This window comes from Tamandua tetradactyla, chromosome 20 (assembly GCF_023851605.1).
Source record: "Tamandua tetradactyla isolate mTamTet1 chromosome 20, mTamTet1.pri, whole genome shotgun sequence".
Taxonomy (NCBI): domain Eukaryota; kingdom Metazoa; phylum Chordata; class Mammalia; order Pilosa; family Myrmecophagidae; genus Tamandua; species Tamandua tetradactyla.
The window spans coordinates 34,395,592-34,420,144 of record NC_135346.1 but is presented as its reverse complement, the minus strand read 5'-3'; the positions used below and the strand labels follow the sequence as shown (position 1 = coordinate 34,420,144).

Here is a 24,553-nt window from a genome sequence, read left to right as displayed (position 1 = left end):
ACTGATACATATCTTATATGGGGTCAGGCCTCTCTCTGACCACTGATTTAAGGATGGCTTAGTGCATCAGGGTGGGGAGTTATAGTCCTATTTCAGAGATGCCCGAGAGAACACACGACTTGCTCAGGGTCACATCGTTGGTAGTGGCATCCTGAGGCTCACACCAAGACTTTTTGATCTCAGCTGAGGGCTTACTCCACAACTTGACACTGCTTTTTTGTGAGCCATTGACAATACATTACCATCTGCATATTTACCACTTACATTTGCAGGCAAGAAATCTTTATTCATCAGATGACTGAAGAGGTTTATAAAATGAAATCAAACATGCAAGATTTTTGAAATTGCTACTCTCCAGGTTGACTGAAGAATTTACTACCTTAGTTGGCCATTATGCTTTTCCCTGACATTATTTTTCAGCCTGGATTTCTAAGGACTATTTTTTTTTCTATTACCTACCAATAGATCTAGGTGATTTCTTAGATTTTTCTCCCCAGAAGGGCATTTATTAGTCAGCCTTTCAGGTAAACCTTTGCTTAGACTCAAATACTGTAGAAAGGTAACTCAATTGTTTACCAAGACAAGATGGTCCTCTAATTTACCCATTGGAACTAAGGCTTCAGAGAAAGGAGGCGGCACTGAGAAAAGAAGAGAAAAAGAGCAATTCTCTGCTCTCAACTTGCTTTGAAACAGAGTAAACAACATTTCTGAGCTAGGGACTTTTCCAAGGCATCTTAAGAAGCTCCAAGGCAGCCCCTAAACTTCAGAGGATGCCCCATTACAAACCAAGTGTACAAACACCTTGGCCTGGAAGCGGAACATCTCCCCAGTGTGTCACCAAACTCTGGAACTTGACAGAACTGGATTCCATTCCTAGCTCTGCACTTTTTCAGATGGGTGACCTTGGGTAAATTATTCTACTCTGAACCTTAAATGAGTTCCCCATTTTTAAATGGTCATCATAAGAGCACACACCTCAGGAGACTGTTATAAGCATCAAATGAGATTATGTATGAGACGTGCTCAGATTGTCCAGCCTTCATATAACAGCTGTTAGGATCGTCACAACCTTCCGCCTTCCTCCTTCTTTGTCTTTGCACATGCAGTTTTCTCTACTTCAAATAGCTTTTCCCATCACTACCACCAATAGCAGAAATGCAACCATCCTTCAAGAATCACCTCAAATGCTTCCTCTCCCACAGTCTTCCTTGACACCCCCTAAACTGCTCTGACTTTCTCAAGTTGTACAGTGCTTTGTCACTTGGGTTAGTGTTTCAGCTCCTCAGGGTACATGACGGTGGGTGCCACTGCCATATACTATTCACACACTCCCACAGAGTGAACAGTCACATTCATTATTGTGATTGAATAAGACCTTAGGTACATCTTTCTTCTATACTGCTGTATCCCCAGTACCTAGCATATGGAAGGTATCCAATGAACATTAGTTGACCGAATGAATGAATAAATGGAAGTTCTTGTCAATCATTATATGTCTTACAGTGCCTAACACATAGTAGGTCCTCAACATTTGTCTAAACACAAATTCAGTAAGTACAATGGAAGGATTCACAAACTCAAATGCCTCCAGGGGCCATACAGTCAGTTGGCATGAGTGAAAAGGTCTGGGAATTATACAATACTGGAAAACCAAGGACAGTGGCTAACTGAGGAATAGCCTTACTCTTCTAAAAGGATTCAAATTCATCTTTTTTTTTTTATAGGTGCTGCTTGTTGTGCAAAAACATGTCTACAGTACAAATTGCCCCTGCCATCTACCTTTCATAACCTTCACACTGTGAGCTGAGATCGCTGACCCACAATGTTTACAAACTTGTAGCAAACAGAAACAGTGTCCATTTTCTCAATCAGATGGCGAGTGTGTGTGTGTGTGTGTGGGGGGGTCTCTTGTGTCCTTTTGGGACTCCTTTCATCTTTTTGAAAGCACATTTCCCAGCACTCATTAAAATCTCCCACCATGATCCTGTTCAACACGTTGTATAAATTCTCAGATGGACAGCAAATTACAACCTTTTTCACACTCATGTATAAATGGCTAACATATAAAAGAATTAGTCTATACTGGGCAATTTATCACAAAGTGGTAATCCCTTCAAACAACAGGAAATCTTAGAAGCTAGGAATTCTTCATGGTGTTAATTTCCAATCATATCACATATTCTTCTTTTCAACAATGAGTTTTCATTTCCTGTAGTGAGAATAGGTCAGGACTAAATTATGACCTCCAGGATTCTGTGAGAATCATGGACTCAACAGGACATGACTGGCAGCAGGCTTCCCAGATAAGGTTGTTAAAGGGGAGAGTAGGATAAGAAATATTGGAAATGGATTCATTTTATACAGCCAAGTTTCCATTCAGAGTCTGACATTTATTTTCCTGTTGCAGCCCCTCCAAATCTGTTCTGAACTCATGCACAAGCTGTGGGTCCAGCATGTGTAAAAGGAACATTGTGCATTAAGAAACAGTAATCCAAGTTCTCCTCCCCAGCACCATCTGATGGGAAGGCCCCCAAAGAGCCTGAGGCTCAGTAGAGTTGGGCAGACCTGCCAGGAGAGAAATGAAGCAAAAAGAGAACAGACAGATCCTCCCCACGTCCCCATCCCACTCCATGGAAGATACCTATAGGATGCATAACCCAAAGATTCCTGGATAAGAACTAGGAAGGAACATCAAGGATGCAGACAGAACCTGCTCTATCATTACCTTTGTGAAGACAAGTTCTTTCTCCTTTCTGGGCTTGTATTAAGTACAGATGAACAAGTCGAAGCCTAGAAAGGAGAAAGCAACTTGTTCATCTGTACTTAATGCAAGGCTAGGAGATGGATTTGGTCACTGTTTTAGGGTTCTTTCAGCTCTGACCCTGCACAAATCAAGGTGTTGGTTTTTTTAGCTAGGCTGCCTCTTCTATATGATAAGTAACAGGGGATAAAGAACTATAAACTAGGAGATCACAGAACTTTAGAAATACTTTAAGGGAAACTTGGAAAGTTTGGTTTGGGAGTGAAATTGTTTATCAGGTCCTTAATAGGCACTATTTTGGATATTTTATTTTTTCCAACACAACTGCATAAAGATCTTTCACTCTCTTCTGATCATTAAACATTGCCATTTCTCTTGGTTCCCAGTAATCTCTCCCCAACACACACACACAATGTCAATTCCTGCCTACATGCTTACTCCTCTCACCCCTGATTTGGAACGTCCCACAAATTCTTCCTGCAAACACTGGAAACTTATCCCCAACTGATCCAGCCCACCACAACCTTATCAGATATCCTATGGTTTGTAATCTGTTCCAAAGTTCTACACAGCCCTTGTGTTCAACCTACCATGGCTGACAGGGCCCATAAGATCTGGCCTCTGCCTGCCACCCTTTACATCCTCATTTTGCTTATTTTGTTCAGCCACATAGACCTTCTTTCGATCCCTTAAGGACTCCAGACCTGTTTCTATCTCAGGGTCATGCACTTGCATAATAATAAATGAATGCAGGCTTTTGAATAAACTGTGCCCCTAGCTAGACTGCAAGGTTCTCCAAAACTAGGTCTTATCTACACTTAGGCAGCAGTAAATAAATAATTATGGACCACATTAAATGAGATTTCCAACTACTAGTCTACAGCTATCTCCAGGCTACATCATTAAAAGTGGGCAAAAGGAGGAAAAAATTAAGCTAACAGAATGGTGACATCATCAGAGAGGACAACAGATAAAGATCAGAGGTGAATGTTCAGCAGGTGGGCATGAGAAAGCTATTCATCCTTTTAGGCTTCAGTTTATTCTGGTATAAAATGAGTAGAGTAACAACTGCAGTGAGAATTAACATGATAATGAATGGGAAAACCCTCTATAAACTGCTACTCAGATATAAAATGGAGTAAATAGTTAGAAGTTCATTAATCATCTGTCTTGTGGGCAAATAGACAGGTGATTGCATCTGGTTGATTGGGACAATATGGCAGCACCACAGGTGCACCTGTGGGATGGGGTGGGTAGAGAGCCTGCCTCACTCTCTTAGCTGCCACCTGAGCACTAACAAATCACAGTCTAACACGGTCAAATGTTCTGTAAATAAGAAGCAGCTCCTCCGCTCCCTCATTGTGAGCAGGCAGATGGCTGGGCCGTGGGGCGCTGGACAGGAACTCTGAAGAAAGGGAGACAGACTCCTGCTCTTCCCTGGCTTAATTCTAAACCCTGAACAGAGACTTAACAGCTCTGTGTGGATCAGCTTTGACAAGACTCCCTATGATGCTGTCCATGAAGAAACCTGCAGGAAGTTATTCAGATAGGGGATCAACATGGTTAGCTGAGCATACCATATTCTAGACAGGTGGAGGGAAGTCTCAGAAGTTTCATTTCCACTGGATACATCTATTTTTAAAAATAACAAAATCTAAGGGCTGGGAGGAGTCGGAGTCCCTCATTGGACAAATGGCAAAACCGAGGCAAAGGAACAAGAAGTAAACATGGTGCAGAGGTACCTTATGATGGAAGCAAGCCCTGGTCTTGATTTCAGGTCTTTAGGGTCTTAGTTTTAAAATTACTTTTACTACCACATGCTCTCTCTGCTTTATGGCCATTAACTGCACTCTTGTACTCCTCTAGCCAGCTGTCTCCTGAGACTCACTGTCACAAGTAGAACCAAGGAGGAGTGTGAACATCCTGAATTCATTGTGGCTTGGGTACAACACCCACCAGCCGATAAACCCCTCAAAGCTTCAGATCATTGTTTTTCTCCTTTTGTAACATGAAACAATATATCCCAGAGGTTAAGGGCAAAAACTTTGATATCAGGTCAACTTGGGTTCAAATCCCAGTCCCAATATTTAGAAGTTACACAAATCTGAGTAAATCCTTTATCCTCTCTGAGACTTAGCTATTAATTAGTATCACCACCTTTGAATCAACATGCAAGTAAAACACAGCAACTTAATAAATAGTAGGTGCTCAATAAATATTTATTAAAATGAATTCCCCATCACTACACTCTCCTGTTCACTCTTCTAATTTGTCACTTTCCTGGCTGCCTAGTCACTATTTTGGTGGATATAGTTGATTCCACCTGGCTCTGTGGGCAGAGTCTTCCAGGTGTCAAAGGAATGTCTAGCCTTCATCAGCTTCTCTCTATTTTCATTGTGTATCCAGGTGAGTCAATTCTATATTGTGCCAAAATGTCAGATATGCTGTCCAATCTATGGTGTAGATAAATATAAGATATTCTGTCTTCCCTTCAAGACAGGAAAGCAAGAAGCTTGCTGACAGTATATACTTCTTATTCCCAGAGGGCCCTTTTCTCTTCCCTTATTAATGCTAAAGCCAAAGGGACTTACCATAGGCAGTGCCTCTTTCAGAAAATAATCATTAAGCACCCACTACTTTTAGACCCTGAAGGTTCTAATACTGGAAATAAAGTTGTGAATAATACCAGCATTGTTCATACTTGAGTTCATTGGTTGAATAAAATGATGGGCAAATCATTAGATAAGCAATTATTTAATTTCCATTGTCATAAATGCTTTCAAGGAAAAATGTAGGATACTTATTAATGAATATAAAGAAGAACCTAACCTGGGCAGGGGAGTTAGAGAGGGGTCTCCTAAAGAAACGGTACTGAAATAGAGAGCTGAAGATGAAGGAGAGTTAGTTGGGAAAGGGTAGAAGGGTAAAGAGAAGGGTATTTCAATGCTTGAAGCCCTGAGGTGGGACAGGACAGTGAAATAAGCCTGGGTATGGTGGCAGGCAGGGATCACACCCTGCATACATTTGTGGGCTGTGTGAAAGGGCTGGGTCACTACAAGAGGAAGGCATGGGAGACTTACAGGGGAAGTGACCTGATCAAAGATTGTAGAAATTAAAGCCCCACCATCACTACCACACTCACATTTTACAGACAGAAAAATGAAAAATGGGAAAGGACTTCTGAAATCCAGCAAACAGCAGCATCAGATGTGAATTAGATTTCCTATCTCCTAGTCCAGTTCTCTTTTCAATACCCAACATGGTCTCCTTCTCAAAGCTTCCTTTGAAGAGATGACTGAGACCCTGGCTAACCAGGACAGACAAGCTACAATGACCTGTGTGGGGGAGACCATTTCCTGGGAAACCTTTCACCAGTTGCCTGTCCAGGTCCACTTGGCCTCACAGGGATACGTAAATAAACTATGGTGACCAAGCACTCTGTGAATGATCACCCAACAAGCTAAGTCACTTATGTGGTGTCCAGGTGTCAGCCTCCCAAGACATTTCCCACAGCTGGATGGGTAAAGAGAACTCTTCCACTTTGGGGAATATGGGAGGGAAGGGTTCCTGGTGTTCCCCACATCCCAATACTCCCTCAAATTAGACTCAAGGCAAAAAGGTAAACTCAAATGTACCACACTAATGCAAGGTGTTAATACTAGGGTGGTATATGGAAACTCAGTATTCTATGCATGAGTTCTCTTAAATCTACAACTTCTTTAATCACATATGTATGTGTCTAATTAAATCTATATATAATATTTACATATATATACATATATAAGTACATGCCAACAATCAAAAACAAAGAGATGAACAGAGCCTCAGCAATGGCTTAGCGTTAAAACAAGTTTCTCTTCCTCTCAGAGAGGCCTAAGCAGGTTCCCCAGCATCTCCCAGGAGATACCGTCCTTCAAGTGGGCCCCTAGCTGGCTTTTGCTCAAAGCAGCTCCTCCACAGAGGAGGGGGAGGAAACATAGCCCAACCCCCACAGAAACACTTTCTCTCTTACAAGTGCCCTCAGCTCCTTTTCTGGATTCTTGACTGGCAAGTCCTCTCATCCCTGACAGTGCTCGCTGGGACTCTACTCTAGATCTCCAAGACCAACACTTTCCTCCTTATGGCATTCTGTTCCCCGTCTCCCTGTCCCCACTCTCCCATATGCCTCCTGTTCTAGTTTGCTAGCTGCCAGAATGCAATATACCAGAAACAGAATGGCTTTCAAAAAGGGGAATTTAATAAGTTCACAGGTTGAGAAATGTCCCAATTAAAACAAGTCTATAGAAATGTCCAATCAAAGGCATCCAGAGAAAGATACCTTGGTTCAAGAAGGCTGATGAAGTTCAGGGTTTCTCTCTCAAGTGAGAAGGCACATGGCGAACAGTCAGGGCTCCTCTCTCAGCTGGAAAGGCACATGGTGAGCACAGCATCATCTGCTAGCTTTCTCTTCTGGCTTCCAGTTTCATGAAGCTCCCCGGGAGGCATTTTTCTTCTTCATCTCCAAAGGTCGCTGGCTTGTGGACTCTCTGCTTCATGGTGCTGCAGTATTCTCTGCTCTCTCTGAATCTCCTTCATTCTTCAAAATGTTTCCTCTTTTATAGGACTCCAGAAACTAATCAAGACCCACCCAAATGGGTGGAGAAATGCTATTACCTAATCCAGTTTAACAACCACTTTTGATTGGGTTACATCTCCAGGGAGATTATCTAATTACAGATTCAAACATACAGTATTGAATAGGGATTATTCTGCCTTTACGAAATGGGAGTTTGATTAAAACATGGCTTTTCTATGGGACATACATCCTTTCAAACCAGCACACCTCTGCATAGGTTCACTAGAACCATTATTTCAGCAGCACATTTATGGAAGCAGTTTCCACCCCATCCCCAAGCCTCCTGGTCTTTCTCAGGGAATCTAGAAAATAGGGCCAATTTCCAAACCTCTCTCCTTTGCAGGGTGATTCTGGCTATCAAACAAGGCTTAGGGAAGCATTTTGAAAAGAACAAAGGCCGATTCAAACTCAAAACATTATTATTAAAGAGAAAAAGGTCTGTTCCCTAAACCTAGACTAAGTTTCCCCTCCTTCTCGCTTAAAGAACTCTTTGTATTGCTGAATTCTCAACCCTCTGGGGAGGACTTTCCTAGTCCCTAAGAACCTCTGTTCCTTTCAACTTGAGAAATACTTTCCTGCACCAAGTCACAGTATCACTTGGGCCTATATCTAGCTATATATATACATATATAGTTATGATATATATATATATATATATATACACATATCAACGATCAAAAACAAAGAGATGAACAGAGCCTCAGCAATGGCTTAGAGTTAAAAGTTTCTTTCTCTCAGAGAGGCCCAAGCAGATTTCCCTCATCTATTAGAGGAGCCAGACCACCTTCTGCACAGCATTGCTCTCATGATTCAATGAGATAAAGAATGGAAAGAACCTAGGGCCAGGTTTGGCACCTAAGTTGGCACCAGATCCTCAAAGCCCCAATCATTTACTTTTCAGAATTTCTTTCATGGAGTGAATTTTCTCTCTGTAGCTCTACCTGGTTAAGGTTCCTGTAAACCCCTGATGAGGAACAGCAGACCTTGAACCCAAGAAAAGCTACTAGGAGAGAAAGGCTTAGCTGGGCCTTTCCTGCCAACACCCTTACTAGAAAGGCTAGAAACTGAGTAATAATCAAGAGTCAAAAGGGACATTTTGCTTGCCCAGTTTCATGGCTGCCTAGCCATCTGTCCTCAGAGAATGCAGCTAGGAGTCTCAGTCTGACAGCCAAGAAACAGAGATGGCAAGAAAGAACACCTTAGGTGGCTTCTCCAACCAATGCCTCAACTTACAAATCCATCTAAACCCTAAAGGAAGGGCTAGTCTCCACTTAATACCTGGAGAAACTTGAAAGGGACTAGAAGGGATCAACTTTTAAATTTCCTGGGCAGCAAAGATGTGCAGGCACAGTTGCAGGTTAGGGTGGAGGGAGTTCATACCTCAGGTAGGAATAGCAATCAGCACTTTGTAATGAAAGAACGCTGGGCTCCAGCCAGGTTCAGCTTTGCTACTGATTTACTGCTTGGTCCCTGGCAAATCATTTTACCTCTCTGTTCTTCAGTTTCCCCAGGTAAGAGATGAGGGGATTGAATATGACCAGAGGTGACATAAAGTTGGGTGTATTTTGTTCATCTGGCAAACAATTTAAAAAATTTTTAATTATCTCCTCATATTGAATGCTTTCAGATAATTTGAATTTTCAACTTCCATTGAAAAACCAGGTTAGGCATTCATACAAGGCCACTGGAAACGAGATGCCTGTAGTGGCTGGCCCTGTCAAGTTCCCTCGGTCCCCACGGCATTCCTAGGTGTCCTCCACATTGAGGCTGGGGTGTATATCTGCCATTTATCATTACTCTTGTTTCTTTGACACCCTCCAGGTTCACTCTACCACATTAGGAGCCCGGCACCTGTGGGCATGTTGATTTGGAATACCTGACTGAGATCTCTGTAAAACCTCCACCATTGTGTGTTGTGGAAGCAGTCTTGGAGCCAATGCCTGCAGTCAAACACCAGCTCTACAAGCTCATCAGCTGTGTGACCTTGGACACACCCCTTAACTTCATCTATATAACAAGGGAAAAACAGGGGCAATTTTTAAGAACACTAAGCCCGGGGTCTGCCAAATTCTTGAAAGGCTTTTAATAAACGCTGACGGTGGTTGTTCGTATCATCATTAAAATTTTTAATTATTACGACAGCAACTTTTTATAGATACAGTATTATCAGGTCCAATGACACAAACCCCAATATTCAGCATTCTCCTTTGAAAGAGCTCACAGAATTTTGTCTGAGGTAATCTTACACATGCCTTCCAGCTCCAGAGTTTCAAGACCCTATGCCAGGTCTCAACAGAAATGCATACAGGGGCCAGGCAAATATTAGGAATGGGTGAGGCAGGCTGGGGGGAATGGGCCCTGGGTCAAACTGGAGCCATGTACCTCCCTCTAAAGACAATCAAATGCAATTGTTTAAAAGCACTGTGCTACCCCAAAGAAACACAACTGTAGGCCAGTCTCAGCTCTCAGGCTGGTCATTTCAATCTAAGTGGAGCTTCTAGGATGGAAGAAGCTGCAGAGGGCTAGGGGAATCTGGAAAAGAAGGTCAGAGGAAGAGATGGGCCCTGAGTACAAGCAGGCTTCACATGAACTGAACCCTAAGTATGCTCATTTTCATGCCCAAAGTTCATTTTCCACTCCTTAAATCCCTTCATCTCTTCTCAAGAAATTTGTTTCTCAGCTTCAGGGAGCCATGGCCTCATTTAAAACACTGTGAAAGAAGGTGATGGGAACATTTTTTCTAGGCTGGTGAATTTTTATTTTTATTTCTCTACTGACATGGTTTAACCTTTGTTTTTGGCAGCTAACATACTGCTCAAAGAAAGTGAAAAGAAAGGGGTGGTGTGGGGAACCACAAGGAGACCTTTTGCTGGAAAATAAACTTTTCAACCATTCTTCCCACCACATTTGATGAAATTTAATTCTACAAGTCTGCCCTATATACCTAAAGCAGGCAAAGGCTCGAAGAGAATAACACCACACAAAAAGGCTTATGATAGAAAAGAAGAGCTAATTTCACATAACGTCAAAATATGGACACTGACAGTCCAGTTTCTTTGGAAAGGGTTTCCAAAGAAAGCATGGACTAATCAGGAACCTGTCACTTACTCACTACACAACCTCGGGCAAAGTTCTTATACTATCAGAGAGTCAGTCTCCATGACTGGGAAATAGGGATAATGATAGTACTTTTTTTACAGGGTTATTAAATGAGATAATATACCTCAAATGCCTGACATATTGATTGTCCAATAAATGCGGTCATTACTACTACTACAATAGTAATTCCTACTCCTATTGCAAAATATTGTGACTATTACTCAATCCAATGCATTTCTGACAATTGATTTTCCATCTGCTACTTACACAGCTCTAATAACAGGGAGCTCAGTATCTATTGAAGCAGTCCTTTTTGCAAAATATAAGCAAGTTCTTCTTTGGGTATAAGCGAAATAAGTCTCTGTGGTCTACAGTACGTTCTAAAAGCTACACCTTCAAGTCATCCAGCTGTTGGGAGAATCTGCTGTGTGCCAAGTGCAGTGTAAGATTTGACTGGGCAGAGAAAGAAATAGTACTAGCCTTGGAGGGGCTCAGAGTCAGACTTCAGATACCTGATGAACACACAGAGAGCAGCCCCAACCTTGGTTGGCTGAAATCCAGAGGATTCCTTAAAGAGCCAGTCACCTAGGCAGGACTGTGGCCAAGTGGCCCAGCATAATTTGTCCCCTGCTGACCCACCAGCCTCCTCTCCCAGCATTTTACCTCTAGGGATTACCACTTCCAATATATTTGGACCACCTTTCTATTTCTTGAGCTTTCACAACTTGGAGTTAGCTATGACCCTCTGCACTGGAAAATCCCCTATGCCTAAATGTTCTTTCCCAACATTATCACAGGATCAACTCTTGTGTACCATTTCCATCTCAGCTTAAATATCCCCTCCTTAGCTAAGTCCCCTGGGAGCATCCTAACTAAAGGCTCTGTCCCTCACAGCCCAGCAACTCTGTATCACATCACACAGTTACTGCCCTTTATTGTTATCTGAAATTATCTCCATCACTGATCTGCTGGCTCTCTCATTGCCTGTTTCTTCTCAACCAGAATGAGAGCAGGGATGCTGTCTATCCTCTCACCACTGTATCCCCAGCTTCTGGCACAGTACCTGGCACTTGTCAGGTGCTCAACAAATATCCCCTGAGTATTTCTTGAAAGGTATAGGAGGGAAGAGTTCTTTCCAAGCCCACATGCATCCTCACGTCTCTTTCAGCCATGCACAGAGCCTTTCATGCCCAGGGAAATGGCTCCTTACCAGAAAGGGTGTTTCTCAGGACCACGGGGAGACAGAGCACCTCTGTCTGAATGCAAACACCACCCGGGCCCGACTGCTGAGCAAATTGTTTTTGATTCCATACGGCACCTGCAAACCAAATAGATTGTAACAGCACAGCGGAAACTGTCCGCACGGAGTAATGAATTAGTTGTTAGCAGAGGTTGAGACTCTTGCGATCTCATTTGTGATCTGCAGGGCTCACAGCTGCTTCTCATTTTCATAATATAAAAGAGGGAAACAAAGAAAAGATGAACCTGTGCAGCCAAGAAACCAAGATGGAGGCAGCCAAGGACATAAGCTCTGCTGTGATCCACTTAAAGTTTGGAGAGCAAGTGGTGGCATGGCAAGGAAATCATATTCCATTCATGAGTTAAAGTTCACACACAAAAAATTAACATCTATCACAAAGCAGTATCGCTTAGTGGTTAAAAGCAGGGGAATCAGACATGGCTGGGCGTCAATCCTGACTTTACCATTATTATCTGTGTGACTTTAGGCAGGCTAGTTAACCTCTCTATGCCTGACTTTCCTCACCTATAAAATGGTCTATAGTGATAATAATTACCTCACAGGACTGCTGTGAGAATGGGCTGACATGAATGCACAAGACAATCCACAGAGCTGAGCACAAGGCAAGTGCTCACACAATTAGGGTTGTTGCTGCCATCACTGCAGCAGCACATTGGGCTTCAACGCATTCCTGTGAGGGAGGCAGAGCAGAGGTTAAGATCTCATTTCAAAAATGAGAGAAATGAGGCCCAGAGAGGGAAACTGGATTGCCCAAAGGTACACAGCAGAGGGCCTGAACAGTGCTCACTTCTCTGTGTGAATTCCCAGAAAGCTGCTCTTTACCCACAAATGTCACCTCCAAGCAAAGCAGAAGGTTTAGGAGTTCAAACCTCCTCTGCCAAAAGCCTCAGGATGTTCACAGTGCCCAAGGCCAGGCTCAATTTCCAAATCCTCTCTCAGGGCTTGTGAACAAGACTAAATGGATCTTTGAGACTCCAGTCTGTCATCCTGCACCTCTCCCCCCACCTATCCCATTCCTGATATTTAGGGACCTGGTATTCTTACATGTTCTTTCTGATCTGCTCAGTGAAACCAGCTCTAAGAAGATTTCCTGATCCTCATGAATACTTTAATGGGACCAGGTCAACTCATACTCTTCTAGGGCCATTACAGTTTTAAGTTTCTACTCTCCTTTTGAGAAATCTGAGACAAGATTGAGCTGTGGGGTTAGGTACCTTATAAGCTGGTGAGTGCTCCTTCCAAGAAGCCTGAGCAGAGATGTTATGATGAGTCCTAGACAAAAACTCTGAATCTGGGCTCAGGTCCCTTAGGGAGGAGCCCAGGAATCCAAGGGCTGCTGGTGAGAAAGATGATAATTTGTTAGTCTAAATCTGCCCTCTGGTACCTCTCTGAGAACTGACATTCTGAAAAGATGTGCCCCAAGGGACGGCCCTGTCAGACAATACAAGACAGTAATTCACCCCCTGGACTGCAAGCAGATGCCTCCTACTGTGAAGCAGAAATGACTGGAAGAAAGACTACTCAGTCACAACAAACAATGGATTCTCATTAACAAAAAATAGGCAAACATGACCTTAATGAGAAAATCCACAGTAATTGTTTCTGTTTATAGACAATAGACCATACTCCAACGTTTCCATCAGGGCATACTAATTAGGTTTTTGAGGTGGGGGAGACCCACTCATTCTTTGTACCTCTATCTACTCAGAGGACCAACCTGTGTAAAGTCAGAGCCATTAAGTGGAGGACAACAATTCAAACCAGGTGGGGGCAGGGTCTGACGAGATGGATTCAAAGACTGGGCCAGGGGCAAGCAAAACAAGACCTGAAGATGGATGGAATGTCAGGGAGAGAGAAGCAGGTATATAGGCCTTATTTCCTGGGTGGATGAGGTGTGTTTACTATGATAGCAAATACTGGAAGAGGGTCAGTTTTAGAAGTTTGCCAGAAAAACTGTAGCCAAGAGTCTGAAGTCATAATAGAGAACGGTTGCTGGAAAGAGGAAACATTTAATCTAGTCAACCTCAAAACATAGTCCTTGGACTAGCTGCATCAGCACCATCTGGGAACTTGTTAGAAACGCCATTTTTCTCCCACCCTGAGCCTAACAAATCAGGAACTCTGGGGAATGGGGAAGGGGAAGGGGAAGGGGAAGGCAGAGGCAGTCATCTGTGTTTTAACAAGTCCTCCAGGTGATTCTGATATTCTAAAAGCTTCTGAACCACTGGTTAAGCCATCTGAACCATATGATCCCCGAAGTGAGGATGGGTACAGTGGGGACAGTGAGGTTGCTGATATTCTGAGGCAGAGAAGAGATAAGTGTGACTCCTCGGCACATTTTACACCAAGTTCTATCTAGTCTCTAGCCCCTTCCACATGTTAGTTCACTTAATCACTCCAACAACCCCCTGAGATGGTGGTATCAGCTTCCCTTTTGCCAATGAGGAAACTGAGACTCTGAAAGCTTAGCTGGAGTCACTAAACTGATAAGTGGCTGAACCCAAAAGGGGATTGTCAGCTCTTGAGTGCAAATCCACTTATCTTTCTGCTTGGTTGCCCTGCCCCTCCATTCAACCTCATGGCAATTCAGGCCAATCCTAGGCAAACAAGTTCTGCCTCCCTCAGGTGCTGCTGTAAGAACTAATAAAGCACATATAGAGTCTTCCTAACATGCCATATACATTAAGGTTACATGCACACAAACTTATGCATGATGCATCACTTGCAACAATACCATTCCTCCAAAGTTCCCTTGAACTGGGATTTCATAGTAGAGAACAAAGTTGAAAGGTATTTCAGGGACTGAACAGAATGTTAATTTTTCATATTTCCATGTAAGGAGATGTTTTAAAACAAAATAAAATATCCTGCTCTGTTACCACCATTTATCACAACATAAAAGGCAACTGAACAACAACAAAGAAGACATAACCTCAGAATAAAAGATTCCCATAAAATATACATTTTGCTTCACTATATTAGCTCCATTTTTCTGATTTTCTGAAGTTATAAAAATATTTCTTCAATGACAATGCAGTGATTCCTAAAGATGGGTGCACAGACTGTAGCTAGCAAATAAAGACATTTTCCTAATCCTAAAGTCCACTTTGGGGAGTCAGTTGCTGTATCTTTTAAAGAACAAGTTAACAGCTTTCTTATTGAACCTTTCCATCACTCAGTGCACCAGGACAGGAATTTTTATCCCCATGATACAGATAAAAAAACAGAGGCCCACTAGCCAGTTCAAGAGCCAAAGCTCAAATCCAGGTCTGCTGGATCAAATCCAGTGATCTTTTCAGCACATAGTGCCTCTTTTTAATTTCCACTGGACTGGCTTTGTTTTCCACTGATGAGTTACTGTTGCTAAGTAGCTAATAGGAAAGTTGGCCTCCATCCTGACTGTTCTACACCATGATTACAGCTAACAAAGTTTCATCAATCAAAGCACCAGTTGTGTACCTAAAGAGATGCTTCAATTACTAAGCTGAATGTTTTCCAACCAGGACCAGGGAAGACAGAAAGGAAAAAACCATCTGGTGAAGTCCAACCCCTTGTCTCTACAGCTAACCAGGAGAGAGACTTGTGGTTGGGGCTCCAATTATAGGGTTGAACACTAATGCTTGATGCATAAGCTGTCACTGACAGTTTCCACTTTCTCACTTTCAACTCCACCATATGAGACCTTTTTCAGGCTTGAGGAAAAGGGGAATGGAATGACCCACGTCCTTCAAGCCTCACCTTCCCACTTAGGGAAGGCAACCAGCTGGAGTTGATTGTGAACAAGGAATACTGAGTAGCCCATCCAAATTCCTCACATTAAAATATCAGAGGGACCAGTGTCCAGCACTTAGCCAATGGAAAGAACTGGACCAGTGTTTCACAACCACACCACTGCTGACATTTTTTTTGGACCAGATAATTCTTTGTTGTGGGAACTGTCCTGTGCATTGCAAGAGGTTAAGCAGCACCCCTTGCCTCTAGATGCCCATAGCACTTTCCCAGCTTTGACAATTAAAAATGCCCCGAGATATTGCTAAATATCCCCTGGGGAAGAGGGTGTGTGTGTGCGTGCGTGCGCACAAAATCATGCCAGGTAAGAACCACTGAGCTAGACTGAAAAGAACGAAGGAAAAGGTAAATCACTTTGATGATTAGATGAGTTGGGCCTTTTGTTTGTAAGCATTGTGCACACTTCTAATAAACTGCTAAGCCCTGAAATTCAATAGGTGATGTATGTCCCATGGGCCATACCTTAGTTAAATAAATAGTGGAATCCTTGAGAGATCCTAAATTGACATTGCTAAGATTGAGCATGTCTGATCACTATTTATCCAAGGACAGCTCTGCCAAAAGATAGCAAATATTTTCACTGGACTTCTATCAACTATCAGATGGACTTAACAGGCAATCTTTGACTTTTAGGGCAGTACTTCCAGAAATCCATAAGATCTTACTATCACAGGTCCACTGGGGTTACAATTAGGAAATTTTACTTTTCAATCCATCAACAAAGGTTCTCCATAAAAGTGAAAATGCCTGAGTTAAATGCTAAACAGAAGACACTGGATACAAAGATAAAATTAAGTAAAAGGAGAGAAGCTTACTCTAAAGAATTGTTACCATCTTCACTTTCAAACCTAGTCCCATTTAGGAAAGCACACACTATACCAATTAAGAGGACACAGATTAATTCAATTTTAATGAACTGATTTTTAAGAGTACTCTACCCAAGAATTAAATGAATTAGCTATGCAGGGAGAATGGTTAAGAAGGATAGAAGGTTCATTCCTCCTTATTGGTGACTTATGTTGCAGAAACTTATGTGGAAGGATTTATATCTAGTCAAGAGGGGCACTCCCAAGACAAGATTTCTCAAAGCATAATGTGCAGATGTTGACAAACAACCCAATTTAAGTTAAGAATACTTGTTATCAATGCAGATTTTTAGGCCCTATTCCAGGAGTTTTGATTCAGCAAGTCTTGACTCAAATGATCAACATTTTTAGTGAACTTTCTTGTTACCTCTACAAAAAATTGAGAAGCATTGTACATGGTTTCTTTTCCAAAGAGCATTTACTTTTCAAAGCTCTCTCTCTCTCTTCAAGGGATTTACTGTTGTTTTTTGTTTGTTCTGGTTGTTTTTTTTGAGAAAAGTAGCATATGGTAAGCATGGCTGGTGATTAATAGTTATCCATTAATTCAACCAATATTCACAGAACTGCCTATTATGCACCAGGTACTGTTCTAGGTAGTAAGATATAGTCAGGGCACAGAATCTTGTTTTTACTTCTAGCCTCACAAAAGCCTCATGAGGTAACTATAATCACTTCCATGGTACAGGGGAGAAACAGAAATCTCAGAGAAGTGGCTGAACTGCACTGGGCCACAAGGCCAGTAAATAAAAGACCTGAAATTTAAACCAACATCTATCTGATACACTATTCTGCATTCTTTTCACGAAACCAACAACATAAAAAGCATTAAAATATTAAATAAAATAAAGCTTTCAAAGCAGTCTGAGCTCAGTACCAAATTAGTAGCAAAGTTTCTGAACACTGAGGAAGTTCAGTCCTGAATGTAATCACTGCAGGCTGTGGTGGAAGGGGAAGCTTCTTGGGGGACATGGTAAACAAAATGCATTATGGAGGATATAGGAATTCAGAAAGGAAAAGGAATAAAGTATTAGGGGAGGAGAGATCAGACCATAGGAATGGTATATATCAAGGCCAGAGACAGCAATTTGTGAAACTCATTTTGGGGACAGAGAGTAGGTCCTGCTAGCTAGAGCAGAGCCAAAGTGTTAGAGAGGAGCAAGAGAGAAAGTTCCAAAGCAGGTTGGGACTGGATTGTGCAGGGCTCTCAAGTGTTATGTTTGGGAATCTGAACTTTGTCCAATAAGACAATAAGGGAATCGCTGAAGGATGACATCATGAGGTTTGGAGAACAAAAGGGATGAGGTGGTAGAATATAGGATGAGTACATTGGGAGATGGGGTCAACATATTAGATGGAAAATTTTTGCATGGGAGAGTTTCTATAGGAAGAAATTTACTGATTAAGGAGAACTAATACTTAATTAAGGACTTTTTACTGTATCCCAGGGCTTTTTCTTCATTATTTACATGGATTAATTAATTTGATCTTCACAAACTCTCTCAATGATAACATTAGGGCTGTTCACAATTCTCCAGTTGCCCTTCTAGTCACATGGTATGATGGCCTCCCTTTGCAGTTAGAACTGGCCCTACGACTGGCTTGGTCCAGCAAACTATGAAGGAGGTGATGTTTGCTACTAAGTGTGTGTTCAAGGATAAACATATAGGCCAACGGAATCCAACTGAGAGTTCAGAAATAGTCCCTCACATCTTTGGCTAACTGATATTTGACAAGACTGCCAAGATCAGCAGATTAACAAAGAATAGTATTGTCAACAAATGGTTCTGGGAGAAGTGGATATCCATACTCAAAAGAATGAAAGAGGACTCCTATCTTATACCTTATACAAAAATTAATTTAAAATGGATCAAAGACCTAAATATAAGAACTAGGGCTACAAAACTCCTAGTAGAAAATGTAGGGAAGCATCTTAAATGTAGGGAAGGATCCTGTCTTAAGCAATTGTTTCTTAGACTTTACACCCGAAGCACAAGCAACAAAAGAAAAATGGATAATGGAACCTCATTAAAGTTAAATACTTTCATGTATCAAAGGATTTTATTATGAAAGTGAAAAGACAACCTATGCAATGTGAAAAAATATTTGGAAACTACATTATCTGATAAGGGTTTAATATCCTGAATATTTAAAGAAATCCTACAACTCAACAACAAAAAGACAACTCAATTTAAGAATGGACAAAAGACTTGCATAGACATTTCTCCAAAGAGGATATACAAATGGCTAAAAATCATATGAAAAGAGTCCAGCATATATAAGAGCAATAAGGAAAATGCAAACCAAAACCACAATGCGATACCATTTCATACCCACTAGAGTGGTTACTATTAAAAAGCAGAAAATTACAAGTGTTGGAGAGGATGTGGAGAAATAGGAACATTCATTCATTGCTGGTAGGAATGTAAAATGGTGCAGCTGCTGTGGAAGGCAGTTTGGCAGTTCCTCAAACAGCTAAGGACAGAACTACACATAAGCCAGCAATTCCTCTACTAGTTATATACCAATAGGCTTATTGCATGAATGAGAAATAACCTTTTGTTGTGTTATCTCATTGCCATTTGGGTGTTGTTTGTTATGGTAGTATAACTTCGCGTGTACTGACTGATACTAAGCCTTCCTGGTAAAGAGAGTACATTTTACAGTCAGACCACCTGAGTCCAACATCCCTATTCCACTATTTACAAAATTCAATAAGGCACAACCTATATACATCATTTACTTCATCTTTAGAATAACAATAACTCCAGAGGCTACTTCATAGGAACACTGCAAAATAATAAAAACAACAGCTCATATTGCTTTGTTAAAATGCTATCCTGAATGGTTTAAGTGTTTTGTCTCATGTAGTCCTCACAATAACCATTTTGCAAATGGAAAAACTGAGGCACAAACACAGTTATTACACTTTTCTAAGATCACACAGCTAATAAAGTAATGGGATCAGGATTCGGTCCCAAAGCAAGAGAACTCTGGTGTGTACACCCTTCTCCACTGGGAATATGTGAAGCCCTGAACTTCCAGCATGCAATAACCACAGGAGCATTTTCTCCAAGAGGCATGGTAGGCACAGTGCTGAAAGCTAGAATCTTTCAAAGTGTCTAAAAAAGTACTTCTGACCAGAAAAATAATACACTGGTTCTTAAATATTAAAATCAAACTGAAAAATCAAATTAATAGATACTCAAAGGTCGATAAAACACATCATGTTAATCAGCCCAGAGTAACAGCACTTACACATAAATTAGATTTAATGTGAGATGTGGGTGCACTGTAATGTCTGAAATAATGTGGAGTGTTTGGAGCCTAAAAAAATGCTTCAAATGATCCTCTGAATAAAGTTCAATAATGTTAGCTTTCCTATTATTTTCACTGTTATGCATAGCTTCAACCAACAGAGCCAGTTCTGAAATTGTTCAAAATACTGCAATGAAGCAACAATTGGTCCCTTGAGCCACTCCTAAATAGTTCTCCATAGCTCACCACTAATGTTGATCCTCTACAAGGCTCAGAGGAGAGCACTAAGACTGAGGTTCTTCTCTTTGCCCTGGGAGACCTGGTTGCCCTCACCCACTGAGGCAGAGGTAGAAGTTGTAGCGCTGCCAAAGTGCCCCCACATTGCAAGGGGGCTGGAAATGGAGTTAGAGGAAGTGCACCTTTGAAACTGTAACAGAAAGTCAGAGGTGTTTGGTATTTGCAGTAGGCTGACACCACCTCTGCCTCCCAGTCTGCTTTTTTGGTTGCCTGATGCTTTTTGCAAGCTTATGGCCTACATTACATCACCCTGCATAAACCTTTCTTCCTGTAAGTTGGCTGGCCATGACTCTTAAACCTTGACTCACTGACCAGGACTTGACGCTTAGCTTGGAACACTGTGTTAAATGAGTACATCATCTCCCTTCTGGGAATACTCCCTTCCAGAGGCCAAACTAATATCTTTAGATCCCAGGCCCTCATTTTTGTTCCTGCCTCAGATTTCAGCAATTTCATCAACATGATTTACATTCACAGGGTCTTTATGATTTTCCCAACTGATTTTAAATTCTGGTGCAGTGATTGAATAGTAGTAGGTTCTGAGATCAGACAGGTTTGAATACAAATCCTGGCTCTACCACTTCTTGAGTAGCAACTTAATAAGTTAGTAAACATCTGTTTTTATGATCTATAAATTGGGGTCTAAAATAGGACCTACCTCACAGAGCTGCTTTGAGAATTAAATAAGCCACTGGAAGTGAGTAGGACATAATAACTGCTCAATCGATGCCATTAGTATGATTATTACTATTACTACTACTAATTCTCACATTTGATTCTCAGAGTCCCCCTGTGGAATGGGCAAAGCAGGAATCCAAGTCCTTATATCATAGAGGAGGAAGAAGAAGGTTGGGCAGATTGAGAGGCTTGCCTGAGGTCCCAGAGCTGGTAAGAAGCAGAGCTATGGAGCCTCTAGCTCTACACCTAAAAAGCCCTGACCCTTCAACCATTCCTTTGCCTGTGCACACCTTCCGTATCCACCTTTCCATATACATAGGCCCCCATAAAGATAACCTTGATGACATCCTCATTTATTTCAAGCAACTTTTGTACTGGATCCACACGTTTGATCAGAACAAACTCATCCTTTCTTTTTATGCACAAGCTCAATCTTCAGAGGACTACAGAGAATCTTAGATTAACTTTTGAAATGGTAAATAATTTGCCTTTGTTCTACAAGGCTTCACTGTGGATGGCATTGCATTGTCTTGGCTCTGCTGAGAGAACTAGCACAGTGGGCAGGCACATTCATTTCTGTGCCATTGTATACCCTTCCCTCTCTCACACAGCCTATATACTAAGTACATGCTGAATGAATGAAATAAACAAATGGCTATAGAGTTTGATGAAATTCAAAAAGAGGTGAAAAGAAAAGAAACTTTGCTTACTAAAGCAGACCAGCTGGGGTCTAAGCCTACAATCTAAAGTCAGCCTTTATTAACTAAACAACACATGACACATCCAGCATAGCGCCTGGCCCACATAAGCTCCTCAGTACCAATTAGATATTATTATTATGAAGCTAAGAGGCTGTGAGACCCCAGATGTATATCTTCACCCTCCCACATCACTGGCCCAGACATGTTAACCATTTTCTAGTCCTACTGTATTGTGTATGACTGGGCAGATTAAGAAAGAAAATATATTTGAAAATGCCCCCAAAATATAAGAAATAGAGTCAAAATGATTGTATTAGGATTCTCTAGAGAAACAGAATCAACAGGGAACACTGACAAATACAAAATTTATAAAAGTGTCTCACATGACCATGGGAATGCTAGTCCAAAATTCACAGGGCAGGCTGTGAAGCCGATGATTCCAATGGAGGGTCTGGACAAACTCCACAGGAGAGTCTCACCAGCTGAAGCAGGAAAAGAGCCTGACTCTTCTGAATTCTCCTTAAAAGGTTTCCAGTGATTAGATTAAGCATCACTCATCACAGAAGACACTCCCCTTTGGCTGGCTACAAATGGAATCAGCTATGGATGTGCCTGACATGATCATGATTTAATTCTATGAAATGTCCTCATAACAACAGGCAGGCTAGCACTTGTCCAACCAGACAAACAGGTACCACCACTTGGCCAAGTTGACACATGAACCTGACCATGACAGTCCACTCCTTGTCAACTTGGCAACTATACATACCACCTTAAACTATACCTAATTTCTAAATAAAAAATAATAAAACACACTTTTTTCTTTCACCTAACAATACTCAAGTGTCCTGCATATAACTGAGAACACATTAAATCTCTCTAGAATAGGGTGCAAATCCTTGGGTAATATTCATTCTTAAATTTGATATCTTACAACTTAAATAGTATAGCATGAACAAAACAACATTACAGTCCTCATTTCTGTAACTGATCACATGATCGAAGTTCCTACTTATCACTACCTTCTTCCATTACCCATTTCATATTCCCTTTACCCTCAGTAAGCACTTCAGCTGGCCGTGGTTCTTTGCCTGGTGGAGTGAACCAAACTTTCATTCCTGAAGATTCAGAGCCATTGGTAGACCTGCCTGGATTTGGTTGTTGCAGTTTTCTATTGATTTTAATCACAGGGCATGGTAGTACCAAAAGACGCCCCAGGGGGTCTCCTATATTTCAAGAAAATTCTTCTTTACCTCCATTAGTTGCAGTCTTACTTCCCCCTGAGAGTCAGGGTCAGTCACCCCAGACAATAATGTAATCGCCTTCTTGGCTTGTTGATCCAGTGGCATAAGTAGCCCAAAGTGACCAAGTGGCATTCTTAGATTCCAGTTCAATGGAATCATTGTTTCTCCTGGTGGAAGCACTCCCTGTTTTGGAACTAAAACCTGTAGACCAGCAGAGCTCAGGGTCGCAGGGACAGGAAGTAAAAATTTTCCTAGTGGATCACTAGGGGTAATAGTAAGTGGTACCACTCCCATTTCCATCCCTTGATTCCTGGAACCATGGATTCTGGCTATGGGAGAAACAGCACTATATAGTGGATGCTGATTCAGAGCATTATACAGCTTCCTGGAGAACATTACTCCAGTCTTTCAAGGTATTGCCACCTAGTTGGCACCATAATTGAGTTTTCAAAAGGTCATTCCACTGTTCTATCAATCCAACTGCTTCTAGATGATGGGGAAGATGGTAAGACCAGAGAGTTCCATGAGCATGTGCCCATTCCCACACTTCATTTGCTGTGAAGTGTGTTACTTGATCAGAAGCAATGCTATGTGGAACACCATGATGATGGATAAGGCATTCTGTAAGCCCATGGATGGTAGTTTTGGCAGAAGCATTGCTTGCAGGGAAAGCAAACCAATATCCAGAGTATGTGTCCATTCCAGTAGAACAAATCGCTGCCCCTTCAGTGAAGGGAGTTGTCCAATGTAATCAACCTGCCACCATGTAGCTGGCTGGCCACCTCAGGGAATGGTGCCATATCGGGGGCTGAGTGTAGGTGTCTGCTGCTAGCAGATTGGGCACTCAGCAGTGGCTGTAGCCAGGTCAGCCTTGATGAGTGCAAGTCCATGTTGCTGAGCCCATGCATAACCTCCATTCCTACCATCATGACCACTTTGTTCATGAGCCCATTGGGCAGTGACAGGAGTTGCTGGGGAAAGAGGCTGACTGGTATCCACAGAACGGGTCAGGTCATCTTATCCACTTGATTATTGAAATCTTCCTCTGCTGAAGTCACCCTCTGGTGTACATTCACATAGGACACAAATATGTTCATGATTTTAGCCCACTCAGAAAGTTCTACCCACATACTTCGTCCCCAGACCTCTTTGTCAATTTTCCAATTATGGTCTTTCCAAGTCCCTGACCATCCAGCCAAACCATTAGCAACAGCCCATGAGTCAGTATACAAACGCACCTCTGGCCAGTTTTCCTTCCAAGCAAAATGAACAATCAGGTGCACCGCTCAAAGTTCTGCCCACTGGGAGGATTTTCCCTCACCACCCCAGAAAGGGGTTGTAGTGCTGCAGCTGTCCACTTTCGGGTGGTACCTGCATATTGTGCTGAACCTCCCTGAATTTTCTCTTCCTCAGTCAATTCACTGTAAGGAACTCCCCCAAGAGGCCATAGCTCCTTGGAAAGAGAAGGTAAAACGGCAGGAGTGGAGACCATGGGCATTTGGGCCACTTCTTCATGCAACTTACTTGTGCCTTCAGGACCTGCTCTGGCCCTATCTCGTATATACCATTTCCATTTTACAATAGAGTGCTGCTGCACATGCCCAAATTTATGGCTTGGTGGGTCAGACAACACCCGTGATAGGCAACTTGGGTCTCATGCTAACTTGGTGGCCCATGGTTAAGCGTTCAGTCTCTACTAAGGCCCAGGCCAAAAGCTATCAGGCCAAAAGCTGTTTCTCAAAAGGAGAGTCGGTATCTGCAGCAGATGGTAAGGCTTTGCTCCAAAATCCTAAGGGTCTGCATTGTGATTCTCCTATAGGGGCTTGTCAAAGGCTCCAGACAGCATCTCTATTTGCCACTGACACTTCCAGCACCATTGGATCTGCTGGATCATATGGCTCAAGTGGCAGAGCAACTTGTACAGCAGCCTGAATCTGTTGCAGAGCCTCCTCTTGTTCAGATCTCCACGCAAAAGTAGCAGCTTTTC

At 42.0% G+C, this 24,553-nt stretch overlaps 1 protein-coding gene across 13 annotated transcripts in view; it reads right to left on the bottom strand.

Moving 5' to 3' along the window:
• GRIA1 (glutamate ionotropic receptor AMPA type subunit 1) overlaps nucleotides 1-24,553 on the bottom strand; it is a 394,307-nt gene that overhangs the window by 323,027 nt on the left and 46,727 nt on the right. For 10 of the 13 annotated variants that reach the window (XM_077137459.1, XM_077137460.1, XM_077137461.1 and 7 more), the window contains one exon: nucleotides 11,686-11,793. The exons of the other annotated variants lie outside the window; for them this stretch is intronic. In XM_077137459.1, coding sequence (XP_076993574.1) covers nucleotides 11,686-11,793 — 108 coding nt within the window. The remainder of the gene's footprint in view (nucleotides 1-11,685; nucleotides 11,794-24,553) is intronic. 13 annotated transcript variants of the gene reach the window in all.